Source organism: Cydia splendana, chromosome 16 (genome assembly GCF_910591565.1).
Source record: "Cydia splendana chromosome 16, ilCydSple1.2, whole genome shotgun sequence".
In the NCBI taxonomy this organism is placed as follows: domain Eukaryota; kingdom Metazoa; phylum Arthropoda; class Insecta; order Lepidoptera; family Tortricidae; genus Cydia; species Cydia splendana.
In genome coordinates this window covers 8,224,490-8,241,114 of record NC_085975.1, presented here as the reverse complement: position 1 = coordinate 8,241,114, position 16,625 = coordinate 8,224,490, and the positions used below count along the sequence as shown (strand labels likewise).

Below are 16,625 nucleotides of genomic sequence, written 5' to 3'. Positions count from 1 at the left end.
TTCAGAGATTAGACGTGAGTACCGAGTAGATGTTCGTGTGTCAATGTCGTTATACAGACTATTCTCGATTATTATATAGTTAGTCTAACTCAGGTCACACTCGTATTTATTCACCACATACCTACCTATACCGCTGTAACTGGTGTTATAAATAATCAATTCATCATAGCATAAATATATCATTAACGGGTGTTCAAAACAGTTTTCTTTCCAAGGGTCTTTCTAACAATTTCATTTTCATTTATATTAATATACTTTTTTATAGGGATAATTATTTTATACTTGCACTTACTTATTAGATCTTATTGGTGCTATTATACTAATCCCTGACTTACTGCGAACCTCGGAAAGAAAAATCTCAAAATTAACGTGACGTAGCTACCTGATAGTTGTAACGCAAGAAAAATATAATAAAGAAATTGAAGAAGCATTTGGCAAAAGTACGCTGAGATTCGTAGTAAGGGCATAAAAATAGCATGAGAAAAAATGCACCGTTTATATCGTGTGAAGCCTGTGAGTGTATCTTTGGATTGAACGCACTGTGCTTCTGCAAATCAACTGCAAGGGATGACAAATATTTTTCGTGAGACGTCATATATTCGGTATGGGTACCACATAGTCTTAGTGCTATCTCTAATTTTTTCCTTTTAATTTTCAGGTGAAACAAGTAGAAGAATACATGGCTTACCGAAAATTGCCGCGTGAGATGAGACAGCGCATCACGGAATACTTCGAGCACCGGTACCAGGGCAAGTTCTTCGATGAGGAGCTGATTCTTGGCGAACTGAGCGAGAAGCTCCGAGAAGACGTGATCAACTACAACTGCAGATCATTGGTGGCCTCTGTGCCCTTCTTCGCAAACGCAGACTCCAACTTCGTGTCCGACGTCGTCACTAAGCTACGTTACGAAGTCTTCCAACCTGGTAAGGACGAAAGCTTTTAGCGTCTCTCCTGCACGCTTACGTGAAACATTGCCGGAGTTCAGACTTACCTTACCTATTTTGAAATAAAAGTCTCGAATCCTTTGGAACCACTCACGAAGAACACAGATCTCTCACGAAGACACACAACACAAATGTTTACTATAATTTTAATACATGTTATTTTAGAATGAAAAGATATTAGATACCCTCACTTCACTTGTCACAAAATAAAATCACCTTGTGTCAATGACCTTTATGTAGACGTGTGACGTTCATAGTTGACAAAACTAAAATTTGATCCAACGATTTTGACAACTTGACAGGTTGGCGTCACCTAAAACGTAGTGATTTAATACTCTTTGGCGTCACCCATACGACTAACTAAATATAGGTTCCGGAACCTATATTTAATGGCTCACGATCGTGCGCCTGGTACCATATCGTATTGTGTAATGACTTTTAGCAAAAGCCAAAAAGGTTTCCAAGGTAATTTAAAGATAGCATCTTAGCAAATATTTTTTTTACTAGGTTACACTCTTTCCCACAATATAATATTCATTATATATCTAAACAAAATTATTATCATTAAAAGTTAAAATGATTTTGAAAAAGAATTGCGCCCGTCACATGTCAATTTTGACGCTAAACACTGGTATAATCCATAGAGTAACTTAGATTACTGAGAACATACTCGTATCTTTACTTAACCTCTTTGTTTTTTTCTATTTCAGGCGATATCATCATAAAAGAAGGAACAATTGGAAACAAGATGTACTTCATACAAGAAGGAATTGTAGATATAGTAATGGCGAACGGCGAAGTAGCAACAAGCCTTTCCGACGGGTCATACTTCGGGGAGATCTGCTTGCTGACCAACGCGCGGCGGGTGGCGTCCGTCCGCGCGGAAACATACTGCAACCTGTTCTCGCTGTCCGTGGACCACTTCAACGCCGTGCTCGACCAGTACCCACTCATGCGGCGCACGATGGAGAGCGTGGCCGCCGAACGGCTCAACAAGATCGGCAAGAACCCCAACCTCGTGGCGCACCGCGAGGACGACACCACGTCGGAGGGGAACACGATCAACGCGGTGGTGAACGCGCTGGCGGCCGAGGCCGAGCACGTCAGCCTGTCGGACGACAGCGTGGCGCGGCTGTCGGAGCGGTCGCTGGGGCTGGCGCTGCAGCCGCTGCAGGCGGCGTCGTGCCGCATGGCGGGCGTGGCGCTGCCCGGCCTGGGCGTGGCGGCGGCGCTGCCGCGGCCCAAGTCCGAGCACGACTTCAGCTCCGCACAGCAGCCGCAGCTCACGTCCGCCTCCGCCGCCTTCCACAAGTCCGACGCGGGCATAGCGCCCTGACGCCGCACCGTCTGCTAGGGGCCCGCGGGCCACCGAGCGCCGACCGATAGCAATACTAGGCTTAGTGCGAGCCGACACTCGCTAGTTGTAGCGTAGACACGAGTATTATAGCTGCGACTTCGCCGGGCGCGCCCGCGAGGCGCCGCCCGCTGAATCTCATTTTGTGATCTTATACTTAATTCTCCTGTGTTATAATTTAGGTTAAATTTTATATCATTGACGCTGTGAGGAATCGGCAAATACGCGACGTATTCCGATTGTATAGATATACCTGTTATATATTGAAGAATGATACTATTGAATCTTTATAGAGATACCTTGCCATTAAAAGAGAAAATAATTATATAGACTAGACTGAGATGTAAAGATATCACTATTTTATGCTTTGTTGACGTATAAAATAGACCTCTATTGTTGACGGATGCCGAATATACGGTGGAAAGCGAACGTTCAAAGTGTATAAAACGTTCTTGTTATTCACGATTCGGAGATGATTATAGTATTTGAAGTTGTTTATAAATATAAATAGCTCACGACGCGACCGGAGGGCCGCGGAAGTTTTGCGGGCTTCGGAAGCCTCGGGGCCTCACGCGCGATTCCAATAGCACACACTTTGCTTTCTTCATTTTAATTATAAGTAGTCATATCTACCGATACTCGATATAATTAGCGCAAGACAATTCTCTCGGTTTCCTAATTAGAGGTGAATCAGTAGCGCTTCGGATATTTTCGAAATCCTTTCTTTATGTAAATATTGTATTACCGAGGATTCGCCTTTAGCGCGGTTTGTTTTGAGGGAGGACCGGAGGGGTGGGACGGGAGCGCCGAGCGGCGGCCCAGTCAATTATTCGGTGCGATCGCGACGCGGCACTACGGGCCCGGACTTGACTGCTTGACCAGGGAGGACAAGAAAGACACCTTTTTAACCGTCTTCATTGGTAATCGACAGCATTCGGCAACCTTTAATTTGTGCGTTACGCGTCACGCGGTATGATCGCCGCTTGCGTAATACCACCATAAGTATTGATTAACCGCTTCAACAACCATAAGCCTTTCTGACTAAAAACAGTAGTGATCTTGGAAGTCACTTTGCAGTGCTGCACTTGGATGTCGCCACTTTTTGTTATCATTTTTCAATAATACGCATTGTTATTGTAGCATTGACACTCTGATCAAGCACAAAGAAATATTTTGTGATCAACCGTGGTCGTGGTTTTTATATAAATAATTCGTTAGTACCTACATAGATACAATAACTATTTATTGTTGCGTATCGCATTATTTATTGAAATCATCGCAAAGAAAAACTTCAAAGACTTACTGTTCACTAACAGCGACTAACCATACCACTCGTATATTGGATGGACTCGTACCTATAATATAAAGTAAGAACTGTAAGAAGCCGTATCAGCAACAGATATTGCTATACTGCCTCAATAGAAGTGGATATCGGCAAAATGTCTAAATACATCTCTGTATCATTAGGTAATTAAATAAAAGTAAACAAATAATTTGTAAATTTTCGGGTAGATATAACATTTATGGTTAACCAACCAAATACAAAACCGCCTGGAGCTGTCACTGAACGACCTGACCTACCTACATTATTTGATCATGTAAGTAATGTTTTCATCTACCCTCAACTGGCTTAAGAAGCCATATAAGGGTAGATTTTGTTTACTCTTTTTTAAATACCTACCTAAAGATACATACATACAGACTATAATACAATCATAAAATACAAGTTTTGGGCAACTTTCATCGTAGGTACTTTTTATGCCCCCGAGCATGACATCTAGGAAATATATCAAGTGGAAATCTCCAAGTATCTCAATTGCAACAGTCCCTTTCAAGAGCGGGCCCGTAGTCGCTCCCGACGCGCCGCGGCCGTCGCCGTCGCAATGCCTTCGCACTTCACAACTTGTTTTTATTACTTCTAGGGTAAATAATTTATTATCGATAGAGATCATTTCGTAGAAGTAAGTAGGCCGGAGCGATAACAAATTCGATTGAACTACGTTTTGTGATATTCGTAGAGCAGCTAAGGCTGCTGCGCCACCCAGCCGCCGGCTCCGCGGACCCATCGGCACCAGTTGCGTAGGTAGTTCAAATAGACTTAACTTGTGTAACAGTACAAGCAAAGATCAATAAATATTAAAGACTTAGAAGTCGGGTGCCACATCATTGATGTAGATATTGTAGATGGTGCCACTTGCAAAAGGTTCAGACATAAAAGTTAAAATTGATCTGCGCAAAGTGGTGCCATCTGCCATGTTGGGCATCCGATTTTATATTGAGATTATCAGTCTTTTTTATTTATTTGCCTCTGATAATAGGCAATTTGATAATCACAACAAAAGGGCTTTGAAGTGGGCGCTTACGCCCTTGTCATGTTTGCAACTTTGCACCAATAAAATACAACGCTATTCTGGCACAAGCGCTTGCTTTCTTCGCGCGTGATCAATGATCATATTTAACGACTTTAGCAACGCGACAGTTCCTAACGGTAGTAACGGGACAAGATAGTGTGTTTAATCGCCTAATGAGAACACGCAAAGTCCCTTTTATTGTGAATTGTAAGTACGTGGAACTCGAGGAATTGCTTAGAACTTGGACGCTGTTTTTTTGCTGACAACGATCACTTTAGCGTTATTACATTTACGTAGTGGTTTCATTAACGCTATCTAGACGCAACTTAATGTGGCCGCTTCTAAGTTAATGATATGTTTAAGAGTCCCAATAATTAGTATACAAATGCAACATATCGTAGGAGCGGGTAAATCGAGCCGAACGCTGGAGGGCGCACTTCGGAAAGTAAAGTCGTTGACTATTCTTATAGTGTCATGACAATTTGTAAAGACGGTTTTGCAAATGTTGACTTTTTAGCCAAAATATAGATAATGAATGACGAACCAATGCGCAGTAGCTTACTTGTAGAACGCAGCCTAGGTCTCATTTTGGCGACTAACACCAATAGATACCTACTTTGTACTCGTAAGATATTTATACAATTGGTCTTAGCAGAGTGAATATCTGTCAATTTAACTAAAAGAGTATAAATATTGCGTTTTATTCCCAGAGCATTTAACTGTTGTTTTAACTGGCATTATTACTGCTTTTGTAAATGATTATAAATTTTATAGAAGAGATCTATTTTTATTGTGAAGTTGAGCTACCTTACTGTATAAAAGAGAAGTTATACATAATTATTTTAAATCCAAACTGTTATTTTAATACCCACATATTATTATACGTACGTATATTTACTGATTTCTGGTACCTAACTATTTTCACCAAAAGTGCTCATCGCTGTCAAGAAAATTAGAGAAAAAATGCATTAAAGAATGAAGAAAACTGTGTACGTTTTTCATTAATAACCTTTCCAGCTAAATAAAAAACACGTCTTATTTTTATGAATGTACCCAAAGTTGGCGAGAGATGGCGTTAATAGTTATTTGTTTTACAAGGGGGCAAAGTTGTTGTTTAACCGCTCGTGCTAATATTGATACCCGAGCAAGCGAAAGATTCCAAAACCGGAATCTTGAGCGTAGCGACACACAAACATTTTCACCACACCAACCCGAAGAATATATAAACTGTAAGATATCAAACAAAAACAAACCAAATCAAATCCAAATGAATGTTATTAAATATTTATCATTCAAAAGTCAATTCAACCAGCAAATTTAAGAAAACAACTCAAAATTTGCATTTGATTACTTTACCTCATATGTGAATAAAATGCAACTTTGCTATCGGTTTTTGAACAATCAAGAGAGCCTTTACCAGTTGGCGTGGTGAAAAATAGTTTACATTGCAGTAGCACTGTAAGCAGCAATAAACTCTTGCCACCAGAGAAATCTAACGCTGTACGTTAATTATTATATCATTCATTTCTTTTTTAATAATTATTTATTATTCTTTATTATTTTACTTTTGTCTGACCAATGTATAGAGACCGTGCGTGTTGGAGAGTCTACATCTTGTGACCTGAATCGAAAGTAAAAATAATTCACGCTTCTAAGCAGGTGCTGCCCTCTACATTTCACGCTGGCTCTATTTCGCATAGTAGTGCTTGGTAGTGCGATCTAACAAATTTAACACATATCAGTGAAAAAATAAGGATCAAAGTCAAATGGCGTTCTAAAAGTTTTAATAATATGTGTCGAAAGTGATGTTGTTTTACACATGCGTGTATGCAGAGCGTCTGTGGAGTCCGCCTTGGGACACAGTTTTGGAGATTGATATCACTACGAGAAGATTCATTAAAATTATAGCACATAATACGAAACGTTATTTTATTTTCACATACGACATTGACACAATATATGCATGACTTATTATTTCCTTCTTTTTTATTAAGCCACTAGTAAATAGTTTGAATACCTAAGAACAGCTATTAAAACTCCTTTAACAGAAAGATGGCAGTAAATGTACTGACTACATAATTTACTTTGACAATATTCCTCTATTTCAAATTCTCTTTGCTATGACTCTACTCTCTAGTTTGATTTTGGTTGTAGCTTGTAGCGCCATCTAGAGGGGAGTAGCAAAAGTACTATAGCGAACTATTTCTAATTCAGCCACTATTGTACAGTGTTGCTATGTATGATATAACTTTCTGACCATATTTCATTTACTGGTTATGGATTTAACAAAGAATCTTATTTAAATAAAATACAAAATGATCATAACACTAAAAAAATACATATAACTTACATATTATCACTATCTATTGCATGTTCGAAACGCGAAACGTCAATGCGATGCGCTGTCACATCACATGGCACTTCTTTCATTCAATGGCTGCAATGCCAATGCATACTGGCTGTCAGCCGAGTCGAATCTAGATTCTAGCTGCCTTCAATCAAGCATGCGCTTTTACAAGAAAAAGTTTTTGATACATTCAGTATAATTTCTTAAATTTGTCATTATACAAAATAAATTAAATGCACGGTATCAGAATCAGACACAAAAAGGTTATAACACAATAACAACAGTGCTTACAAAGATTCGCAATGTCTACACGAAGAGCTAGAATAAAAGCTGTAGCTTCACTACCGGTGAGGAGAAAAAATGCGGATAGCCAAGTTAAAGATGAAAAGCCTGTTAAAAGTCCAAAAACACCACGACCACAGGCTTTACTAGATGAAGCTGCTAAAATAAAAACTCCCGTGAATAAAATTGCTTCGCCTGTGCAACAGCCGCAAGAACAATCTAAAAGAGATACTCCAAAACCTGCAGAGCCCATTCTATCACCGCCTCCTAAAAGCTTACCAACGCCAGATGTTATAAGAACTCCGAAACGCAGTGAAAAAGTGCCTGTTATCACCTCAATATCACGACAGAGTTCAAACACGTTTGCCTCACCATTGAGATGGAGCAGCCCTGCTAGAAAAGCTGTGCCATCACCAGTCAGGAACTCTCCGCAACCCAGAATATCTTCAATAATTACCGAGGTCATATTTGAGAGACTTGATTCTCCAAACAGTGTTCAAAGCAATCCGGATACTACAGAAAAACAAAAGAATGTGGTTCCTAATGCATTGGAAAAAGTGGTTCATAAGAATGTTATACAGAAGCTTGAAACTACAGAAGGTATGTATGAATCTAAAATTACAAGTATCATTATGTCATATATATGTATCTTCCTTAAACTAAATTCAAATTCAGTGATAACAGTTTTCAATAGGCTTGTGCCGGTAAATCTTTACTTTATGGACCATCGATTTTTGGGGTGGGGAAGGGGGGAGAGGGCTACCACCCAGTCCAACCCCCATGGCGCGGAACCCCATGGTTATGGAGATATTCATGATTAAAGTTTGTATGGAATTACCCACAATTGATCACCATACAGCGGCACACACATATAAATGATTAAAGTAATGAGGTAGTGTTAATTATAAGTTAAACTAAATATTGCACCAATAACATGGAGTATAACTATTGGGCTTGTAGGATATCAATTAGTATAACTAATTTTCTTTAAAACATGTATTTCCAGATTACAACCCACCTAGCATTCCCGAGAGCATCACAGACGATACAGGCATGGATGGTATCATTCCCCTGCAGCCAACCCGCAGTGCACCCAAACCTCTAGATTTGCTGAAGAATGAGATCATATCAGAGAATGCTCAAGTGCTATTTGATCCTATAGTTCCACTGCCATCTCCAAGCAAAGTGCGTCCTAAGCTTCGACCTGCGCCCAGACTTGCACCTCATCGGAGGAATAGTGTACAAGTATGTAAAATTAAAAGTCACAATATTATACTTTCAATTCATGAACATAAAATCAGGATTACTGGCTGCCATAACTGCCAGGTTGGAGATTATTCTGATTTTAAAGTTTTGCAAATCACAATGACCTCCAACTCGTCAGTAATGGTACAACAGGGTTTGTCCTATGCTGAAGCAGAATGGGATCTCTCACACCAGTAAATTTCTTAATAGTTGTATATATAGAAGTCCTTATTTTAGGCACGAGACTATTAAAGATTAATTTTTAACACCAGGGTAGTGCGAGTGAGTCCGAGGACGAGAGTAGACGAGCGCTGCTCAACAGCGGCGCGCCGACGACGGTGCCTACACGACAGCGACATGACTCCCACACTTCGCATAGTACCCTGCATTCCTTACCTAATAGGTAAGTCATCCTGATATCAATAATCTATTTAGACTTTTCTAAGAATATTTTGGTATAATACTGTTTAGCTAAACCTTTAAATTTTTAGACACAAATCTTGTGGTATGCTTTCATTGCTCGATCACAAGGAATTATTTCAAAACTCTTGTACCAAACTACATAATATTACGTATTTAATGTTGTAATTTTAAATCGCGATCTAAGTTACTAAACCCTATACTAAGGCATAATTTACTCTAGTGGAATAACCTTAGTGTAAGGCCTGAGTGGACGCTCGAGTTGAGCGTGCAGCGAGGCGGGGCGTGCGGCGTGCATGTTAAACAAATGCAAACGTATAGGAGCGGCCTTAGTGCACGCTGCTCAAATCACTTGTGAGCCCGACGCCACGCTGCACGGCCCGCCGAACGCTCCGCTTCGAGCGTCCACTCGGGCCTTACACTTACCTTTGCCTACTAGAATTCTGTTTATTTGAAAAGTCCTTTCATTCGATTATTCCGAAACTCCATACAATGCCGTTGCATCACATAACAAACACTATAGCTAAACATAAAGGTGATTTACAGCTGTTTGTATTGTTCCAGGGAGGTCAGCCGCGTACGGAATGATTCTGTGTGCTCAGGTGTGAGCCAGCTCACCGCGCCGCCGCCCGCATCGCCGCTTAAAGAGCGCCATGTTACTAAGTAAGGGCTAAAGAAGTTTGTACCATTGTCCCCTGTGTGAAGTTATGATTAGTAAACTTTACCTACTACAATGACATAGATCCTGTTAGTACCTACATCAATTAAGGCATTCTGAAAATGATTAACAATTTACTGTATCGTATAATATATTTTTTGTTATATAGCCGTAATGTTATGGGTGAAGGTGACGACAATACTGAATAACTTTTACTAAATGTGAATGTTTTCTATATTTTTGATTTCTAGGATGGAATCATAGTTGCTAAGTTATAAGTTGTTCAGTGTGACTTTTAGGTGTATTCACCTCCCAGAATATGGCTAGATTCAAGCAAATTAACCAGATCATAATTGACCAAATTTTTAATCGTTAACATTCAAACTCGGAACTTAAATTAATGTATTTGGCTTGATAGATGCCGTCGTCAAGAAATGTCGCGCCGCATCGCCGCCATGCGCAGACGGCGGGACCCGGTCAAGCGAGACGCGCTCACCATGTACGACCTCATCTTCTACAACCCCACCACCAACCCCATTGTGTAAGTATTTACCCTTGGGTTTATTACCCTACCCTTTGTTCAATATAAAAAAATCCAGCTGTTACACAATTCGAATCACACAAAATTCTAAACATGTTGTGTAATGTGCAAAAAATAATAATCTCTTCTTAGACCGATATGTCGGTTGCTTCAATCCCAAGTATTAACCGATTCGGAAGTACATACTATGAGTAATTGAGTGAATTTTTAAACCTAAGTGGATCTTGTATCAGCTTTTGGTCCATTTAATTATGATGACATTGTATAACATTATTAAAATGGATATAAACATACTCTTTTTGATAACTTTATAAACATATTGCTAAAGCTCATTAACATAACTCAAATTTCTACAGCCCAGACCAAGATGAGCTGAAAGCCAAGGAAGCCAACCAGAAAGACGAAGAAGAGAGGAAGAAAGTGCCCGTCGAAGAAGATCCGGATGATCCAGACGACCCGCCGGCCGACGCCGCGCCAGTACCACAGATCAAACTGGGACCTAATGGGGAGATCATGTTGGATGAACAGAGCTTGGTAAGTACAGACATGTTAGACATGTTTCAACAAGCGCCTGTGGATGGTCCGGATGATCCGGACGACCCACTGCCGGACGATACTCCCGTCCCGTAGTATAAACTGAGACTGGGACCTAATGGGGAGATCATGGTGGATGATCAGAGCTTAGTGGTGAGACTAGAACGACCAATAGCGATATCCTCCAACTCATTCTAGTTTGGGGTGTGGCAGAAGTCGTTAGTTTAGTATTACTGCCAATGCAAACATCCTTCCGTACCCTAATTGCTATTATAGGTCCCGGATAAAAAGTTTGGAAATGCTACTCTAACAGATGAAGTAGTTAGTTTGCCAACTGGAAATTGTGATATTTCAATAAAATTGCTCGGTCTTTCTTCAGATTTCTGTCTGCGTCTAAATTCCGTTGAACTACATTACATCTTCTCGTTGAATTCCTTACGGCTCAATTCGGGAAATGAATTAGAGATTCACTAGATATTAAATAGTAAAGATGTGTGACGTTCCACGGCAAAAGGTACCTTTTGGCGGCTGGCGGCTAATCTCTAATTCATTTCCCGAATCGCGCCGTTACTCGAAACCATTTTATCCCTTTGGATCCCACGAATATCGTGCGCGTCATCGTGAACCTTATCGCACGAAGGTTGATATTGGACTGTATGTAGCCGCGCACGCCAATTGACATCTTTGACGTTATACCTACTAACTTCAATTTTCACTCGCAGGTTATTAAACAAACCGACAGCAACCGCAAGCTATCATCATCAGTGGTCCGCGAGGGCGCGTGGGGCGGCGGCGGCGGGCGCTACTCGCGTGCGGCGCGCACGGCCGACTGGAGCGAGGCCGAGACCGTACGCTTCTATCGAGCGCTCGCTGCTGTTGGGACGGACTTCACGCTCATGGCGCCGCTGTTTCCTGACAGGAATAGGAGAGATCTTAAGATAAAAGTGAGTAATCTGGGATAAATATCTATAGAGATCACGGAGCGGTGTGAGCGAACGTATTATAACCCCCTCGATATACCCTAAAGGCTAATCAGTTTTATAAGTTAAAACAATTTCTTTCAGTTCAAAAAAGAAGAAAGACTAAACGGTGCGCAAGTAGACAAAGCATTGCGCTCGCAAACAGCCTGGGACGCCGTAGGCCTCGAAGACGTGTTCTCACGGGAACGCGAGGCCGCCGCGGCCCGTGCCGAGGCCGAAAGAGAACAACTGCAAGCGGCAAGAAGAGCGCAGCGGGAGCGAACAAGGGCCTTGCAACACATGCGCGTCAGGAACAGTGAGTGTATAGTCTAATGTACCGGGACTTGCGTGTCAGGGAAACAGTCGGTTTCTAATCTCAAGAATTGGTGCGCATTTGTTTTTTAACCGACTTCCAAATCTCAACAGGAGGAGGTTATCAATTCGGTTGTATGTTTTTATTACTGGACCGATTTGAAAAATCTTTTTTTGATTGTATGTACATACATACGGAGCCGAAACGTGGACACTCACGGTAGGACTGGTCCATAAATTCAAGTCGCTCAGCGAGCTATGGAAAGGGCTATGCTCGGAGTCTCTCTGAGGGATCGTATTCGAAATGAAGTCATCCGTCAGAGAACTAAAGTCGTCGACATAGCCCACCGGATTAGCAAGCTGGAGTGGCAGTGGGCCGGTCATATTAGCCGTAGAACCGATAACCGTTGGGGTAGACGAGTTCTCGAGTGGAGACCGCGCATCGGCAAACGTAGCGTAGGACGCCCTCAGACTAGATGGAGCGATGACCTTCGCAAGGCGGCTGGCAAGAGCTGGATCAGAGTTGCCGCAAATCGTGCTCATTGGCGTGCAGTAGGAGAGGCCTATGTCCAGCAGTGGACGAGAGTAGGCTGATGATGATGATGATGATGATGTACATACAGATTGGTCCCGTTTTTGTCAAAACCCAGTTCTGATGATGGGATCCATGAGGAATCGAGGGAACTCCTCAAATCTTAAAGGCATACATGTAGTGATTTTTGTTTTTATCAACAAATCAAGCATATACATTCAAAAAAGTAACATTTGATGAAATGGAACTGCTGATGATGATCAGAACGGAACTCTTCGTCCTCTACATTATGTTTGTTAAGCAAGTTAAGCTTTAGCAAAGCAGATCCGTGATTGTTCTCCCGTACCATCGGATAGTTATAGTAGTTAATTCAAATTGTATTAGTATAATCTGTTTTTGGTTTAATCAAAGAACTTACCCACTAATCCTAACCCTTCTTCCAGGTCGTGGAGCAAGAGCTCTAGAAATAGTTCCGGAACCCGCAGCTCGCGAGCTCACCACCGCCGACGACTTCATACAGCACGCGCTCGCCTCAAAACCGCGCAGAAAACGCAAAACACCCGACCCGACCGCCACTCCCAACCAGGACAGCCCGCAGTTAAAAAACACCCCGAAAATGCCACCTCTCACCAACGTCACCAAAATAGACCCGCCAACATCACAAGTACCTCCAAACATCGAGGCTGGCTCATTAGTGGTCCTAACAGTCAACGATCCAAAGTCACCCACAAAGAAGATGCTACAGACTTACATCTCCCGAGGCGCGGGCCAGTTAACTCCAGTAGCCTTACCGCCTAATTTACTTAATTCTGTCATGGGCTATGTGAAGAAAGGAACGCCTAGAAGCAACGTGTCGTCTGCATCGTCACCCCTGTTGTCGCCTGCAAGTGTTGCCAGTGCGGATAGTAGGACCAGTGCTAGTAATGTAACTAGTGTTATACAAGTGAATCCGAGCCCTTATAAGAGACAGAGACACAGTTCTTATACTATTACGCAGCTTTAGTATTAAGTTTTAATTTGTTTGCTTTTAAATATTTATACCATTTTGTGTACACGGAATCGTGATCATGTTTTAACTTATGAGGTCTATAAATATTACAATTATGGACAAATTGCTTGAACCGAATATAAGGAATATTACATTATTAGGAATATTTATTACTAATGTCCATTTTACCATTTTTAATTGGATCTAGCTAAGAAATGAAATCTTTTTGTATAATATGAAACAGATGCCTACGCGACAGGATACGCGATAATACGATGTTTTCATATCTATACTTGCAGCCAGGAACAGAAGTGTTCAAATCATTTTGAACACCTATTCCGCTTTAGCCACTACCGCTGCTGTATTTGCTGGCACGTCGGTCACCACCCTATGAAAATTCATTTTTAGGGTTCCGTACCCAAAGGGTAAAACGGGACCCTATTAATTACTAAGACTCCGATGTCCGTCTCCGTCCGTGCATTATGGTACGGAACCCTCGGTGCGCGAGTCCGACTCGCACTTGCCCGGTTTTATAGAAGCAGCTGTCAAGTGTTTTTTTTTTAAAAGCTCATTATTTTTTTTAGAAATGCAACATTTAAGTGTTAAAAATACAATATAAAAATATATTTTTCCATTATTTTTAAATTAAACCCATCCAAAAGCGATTTGGATGATTTATGATGATTTATCATTCGACGCGCCAGGTATAACAGTAGTTATGCCTTGTGGCGCAGTACAGTCAACGGTAAAAATATGGGTGTACAAATCATTTCAAAAATATGTCCCATAACTCTTATGTCAGTGAATTAAGAACTATGGGACATATTTTTGAGTAAGTTGTCTACACCCATATTTTTACCGTTGACTGTACAAACAGCAACACTCCTAACTGTACATCGGTGGACCTTATTACAAAAGGCATAAGATCCACCGATGTACAGTTAACAGTGTGGGCGATGGTACTGCAGACTCGAGGACGTCGCATAATAGATAATTATACCCAATAATCTAGGAATTATATAGCTTCAATGTATGACAAAACTGATGAACTGTGAAGTAAAAGAATGTAAATATTACATAATGTAGGCAAGTTTTGCATTTCATAATGGAAACTGTTGATAGTGTTAACTATTATTATACATATGTGTACGTTTACCTGTTATTGTATCTTTTTTAAGTACATAAATTATTGATACCTTATTTCGTTGTTTTACGTTCTCCTGCGAGTAAATTCCCAGTTTCATGCGTACAAAATACGAACTCTTGTTTGAAACCAGTTACGTCAAAAGAAACACAGTTTAACTTATACATTATTTATTAATATAATAATTAGTAATTACAGCCTTAACATGTCACTTGAACTACCAGCGGCAGACTACCCAGAGGGCCCAGATCAGTTGACCGGTAAAAAGCGATCATGGCCTGTGTTGACCAAGACTGTCTGCCCCTGACACCTATTCCATATAAAATATTAGTCTGATAACATATCGGTTTACCAAATTCCCGAGACAAATAACATGACATTTAATTTTGTAAATATACTCATTTTTCATTCGGCCTTTGCAGAATAATTTTATTACACGCAAATCTAAAAAAGACAATCATGGCGTTATTCTGGCAGCGGAATAAGGTGACAATAGCGTTTGACTTATATGGTATTATGGTGCCTTACAGCGCTATCTGGGCCATGTTGCATAACAAACTACAACTAATATTACAAGCGGAACTCCTTTTCCAATTTCACTTATTAGAAAAGGAGTTCCGCTTGTAATATTAGTTGTAGTTTATTATGCAACACGGCCCTAGTCGAGTTATCGAACAGCTTCAGGATATGCTCAACTTCCAACTTTCAACAACTTCTTTTGTATATGATCTTGTTTGTTGGTTGTAGACGTGTGCGCCGCGCCGGCGCGCCGCCGTTGCCGGGCTTTTTTGCCACGCCGCCGCCGCCGATAAATGATCAGCGTGAAATCGGCGTGACCTTGAGTGTTGTTTGTCAGCTATTTTAACTTGATATTTGGATTTTTTTGTATTATATATGTTACAGTTGTCAAATATATATCAATTATTTATTAAATGAAACAGACTTGCCAGTTGCACAAACTATTTGACACACCGATTAAAGTAACTGAGTAATCCTTAGTGTTCAGCGTCAAGAAAGATGAGGGAGCATTATATGCAGTAGGATTTTTTCCAATAAATTGTGTATTCACGTTCAACTATTAATTAGAATTTGTATGCCCTCACCTCACATACGAAGTCAGAATGCTATATTTTGAAAATACTTACATTGCAATTAACTAGGCAACGAAAACACAGGGCTCAAACAAACGATTACGAAAAAGCGAGCAAGTTTGTATATCTTGGTGGTACGAGTTCTCGTCTTTCCTATATTCCAGTATGGTGCAGAAACGCTGAGCGGTGAGCCTCAAAAAGGGTAACGTGGAAAGGTTGGCGCTTTAGAGATTTAGTATTGGCGAAAACTGCTGCATATACCTAGGACAGCTAGAAGAACAAACCCCTTAATTTTCAAATAACTTAATATCGCCACGGGTTTCCACAACATCTTTCTTCGGACATATTATGCGGTTTCCAACGCATGATGTGGCGAAACATAATATGAATTTAGGCCCAATGAATGGCAAACGTCCTGATGGAGCATGTGTGAGATGGTCGATGGCTGGCGGCAGTCCACACGGCTTATGACCGCACGAAATTAAGACAAATTAAATTACATGTGGTCGCAATCCTCAGCAATGAGAAAACAAGAAAGAAGAAGATACTTCTCAGTGAGCCTGGTGCTTGTACGACAAGAAAACCATTAAAGGGAAGCCAGAGAAGTCCACTACATATGTCTAGGATATCATTGGGACCAGGTAACCCCTTAATACAAGCCAGTTACTAGGAAAATTCAGTTATTATACCTATCCTATATTCATTTACAAACCCTATTTTACTCAAAACCAGTTCAAACAAAACTATACGTAGATTACGTAGTTCACTTACCAGCAAACTGGATTATCAAAAATTTCAAGAAAAACGACAAATTAATGACTTTTCTTTAGAAACCTGAAAGTCAAGGTCACGCCGAAAACACGCCGCCGCCGCCGATTTTTCGGCAAACGCCGCCGCCGATCGTTTTTTAATCAGCGCACACG

The 16,625-nt window shown here is 40.8% G+C and overlaps 2 protein-coding genes across 13 annotated transcripts in view; both read left to right on the top strand.

Moving 5' to 3' along the window:
- LOC134798191 (potassium/sodium hyperpolarization-activated cyclic nucleotide-gated channel 2) overlaps positions 1-5,637 on the top strand; it is a 287,708-nt gene extending 282,071 nt beyond the window's left edge. For all 12 annotated transcript variants that reach the window (XM_063770544.1, XM_063770542.1, XM_063770552.1 and 9 more), the window contains 2 exons: positions 659-923; positions 1,655-5,637. In XM_063770544.1, coding sequence (XP_063626614.1) covers positions 659-923; positions 1,655-2,280 — 891 coding nt within the window. In that variant the 3' untranslated portion in view covers positions 2,281-5,637. The remainder of the gene's footprint in view (positions 1-658; positions 924-1,654) is intronic.
- A 1,496-nt stretch (positions 5,638-7,133) lies between these two features.
- On the top strand, positions 7,134-14,195 carry LOC134798178 (uncharacterized). The gene is made up of 9 exons (XM_063770526.1): positions 7,134-7,878; positions 8,285-8,523; positions 8,796-8,926; positions 9,508-9,606; positions 10,020-10,142; positions 10,499-10,676; positions 11,399-11,620; positions 11,741-11,951; positions 12,923-14,195. Exons 1-9 carry the CDS (start codon positions 7,299-7,301, stop codon positions 13,480-13,482), a joined length of 2,343 nt encoding a protein of 780 aa, XP_063626596.1. The 5' UTR covers positions 7,134-7,298; the 3' UTR covers positions 13,483-14,195.
- The last annotated feature ends 2,430 nt before the right edge of the window (positions 14,196-16,625 follow it).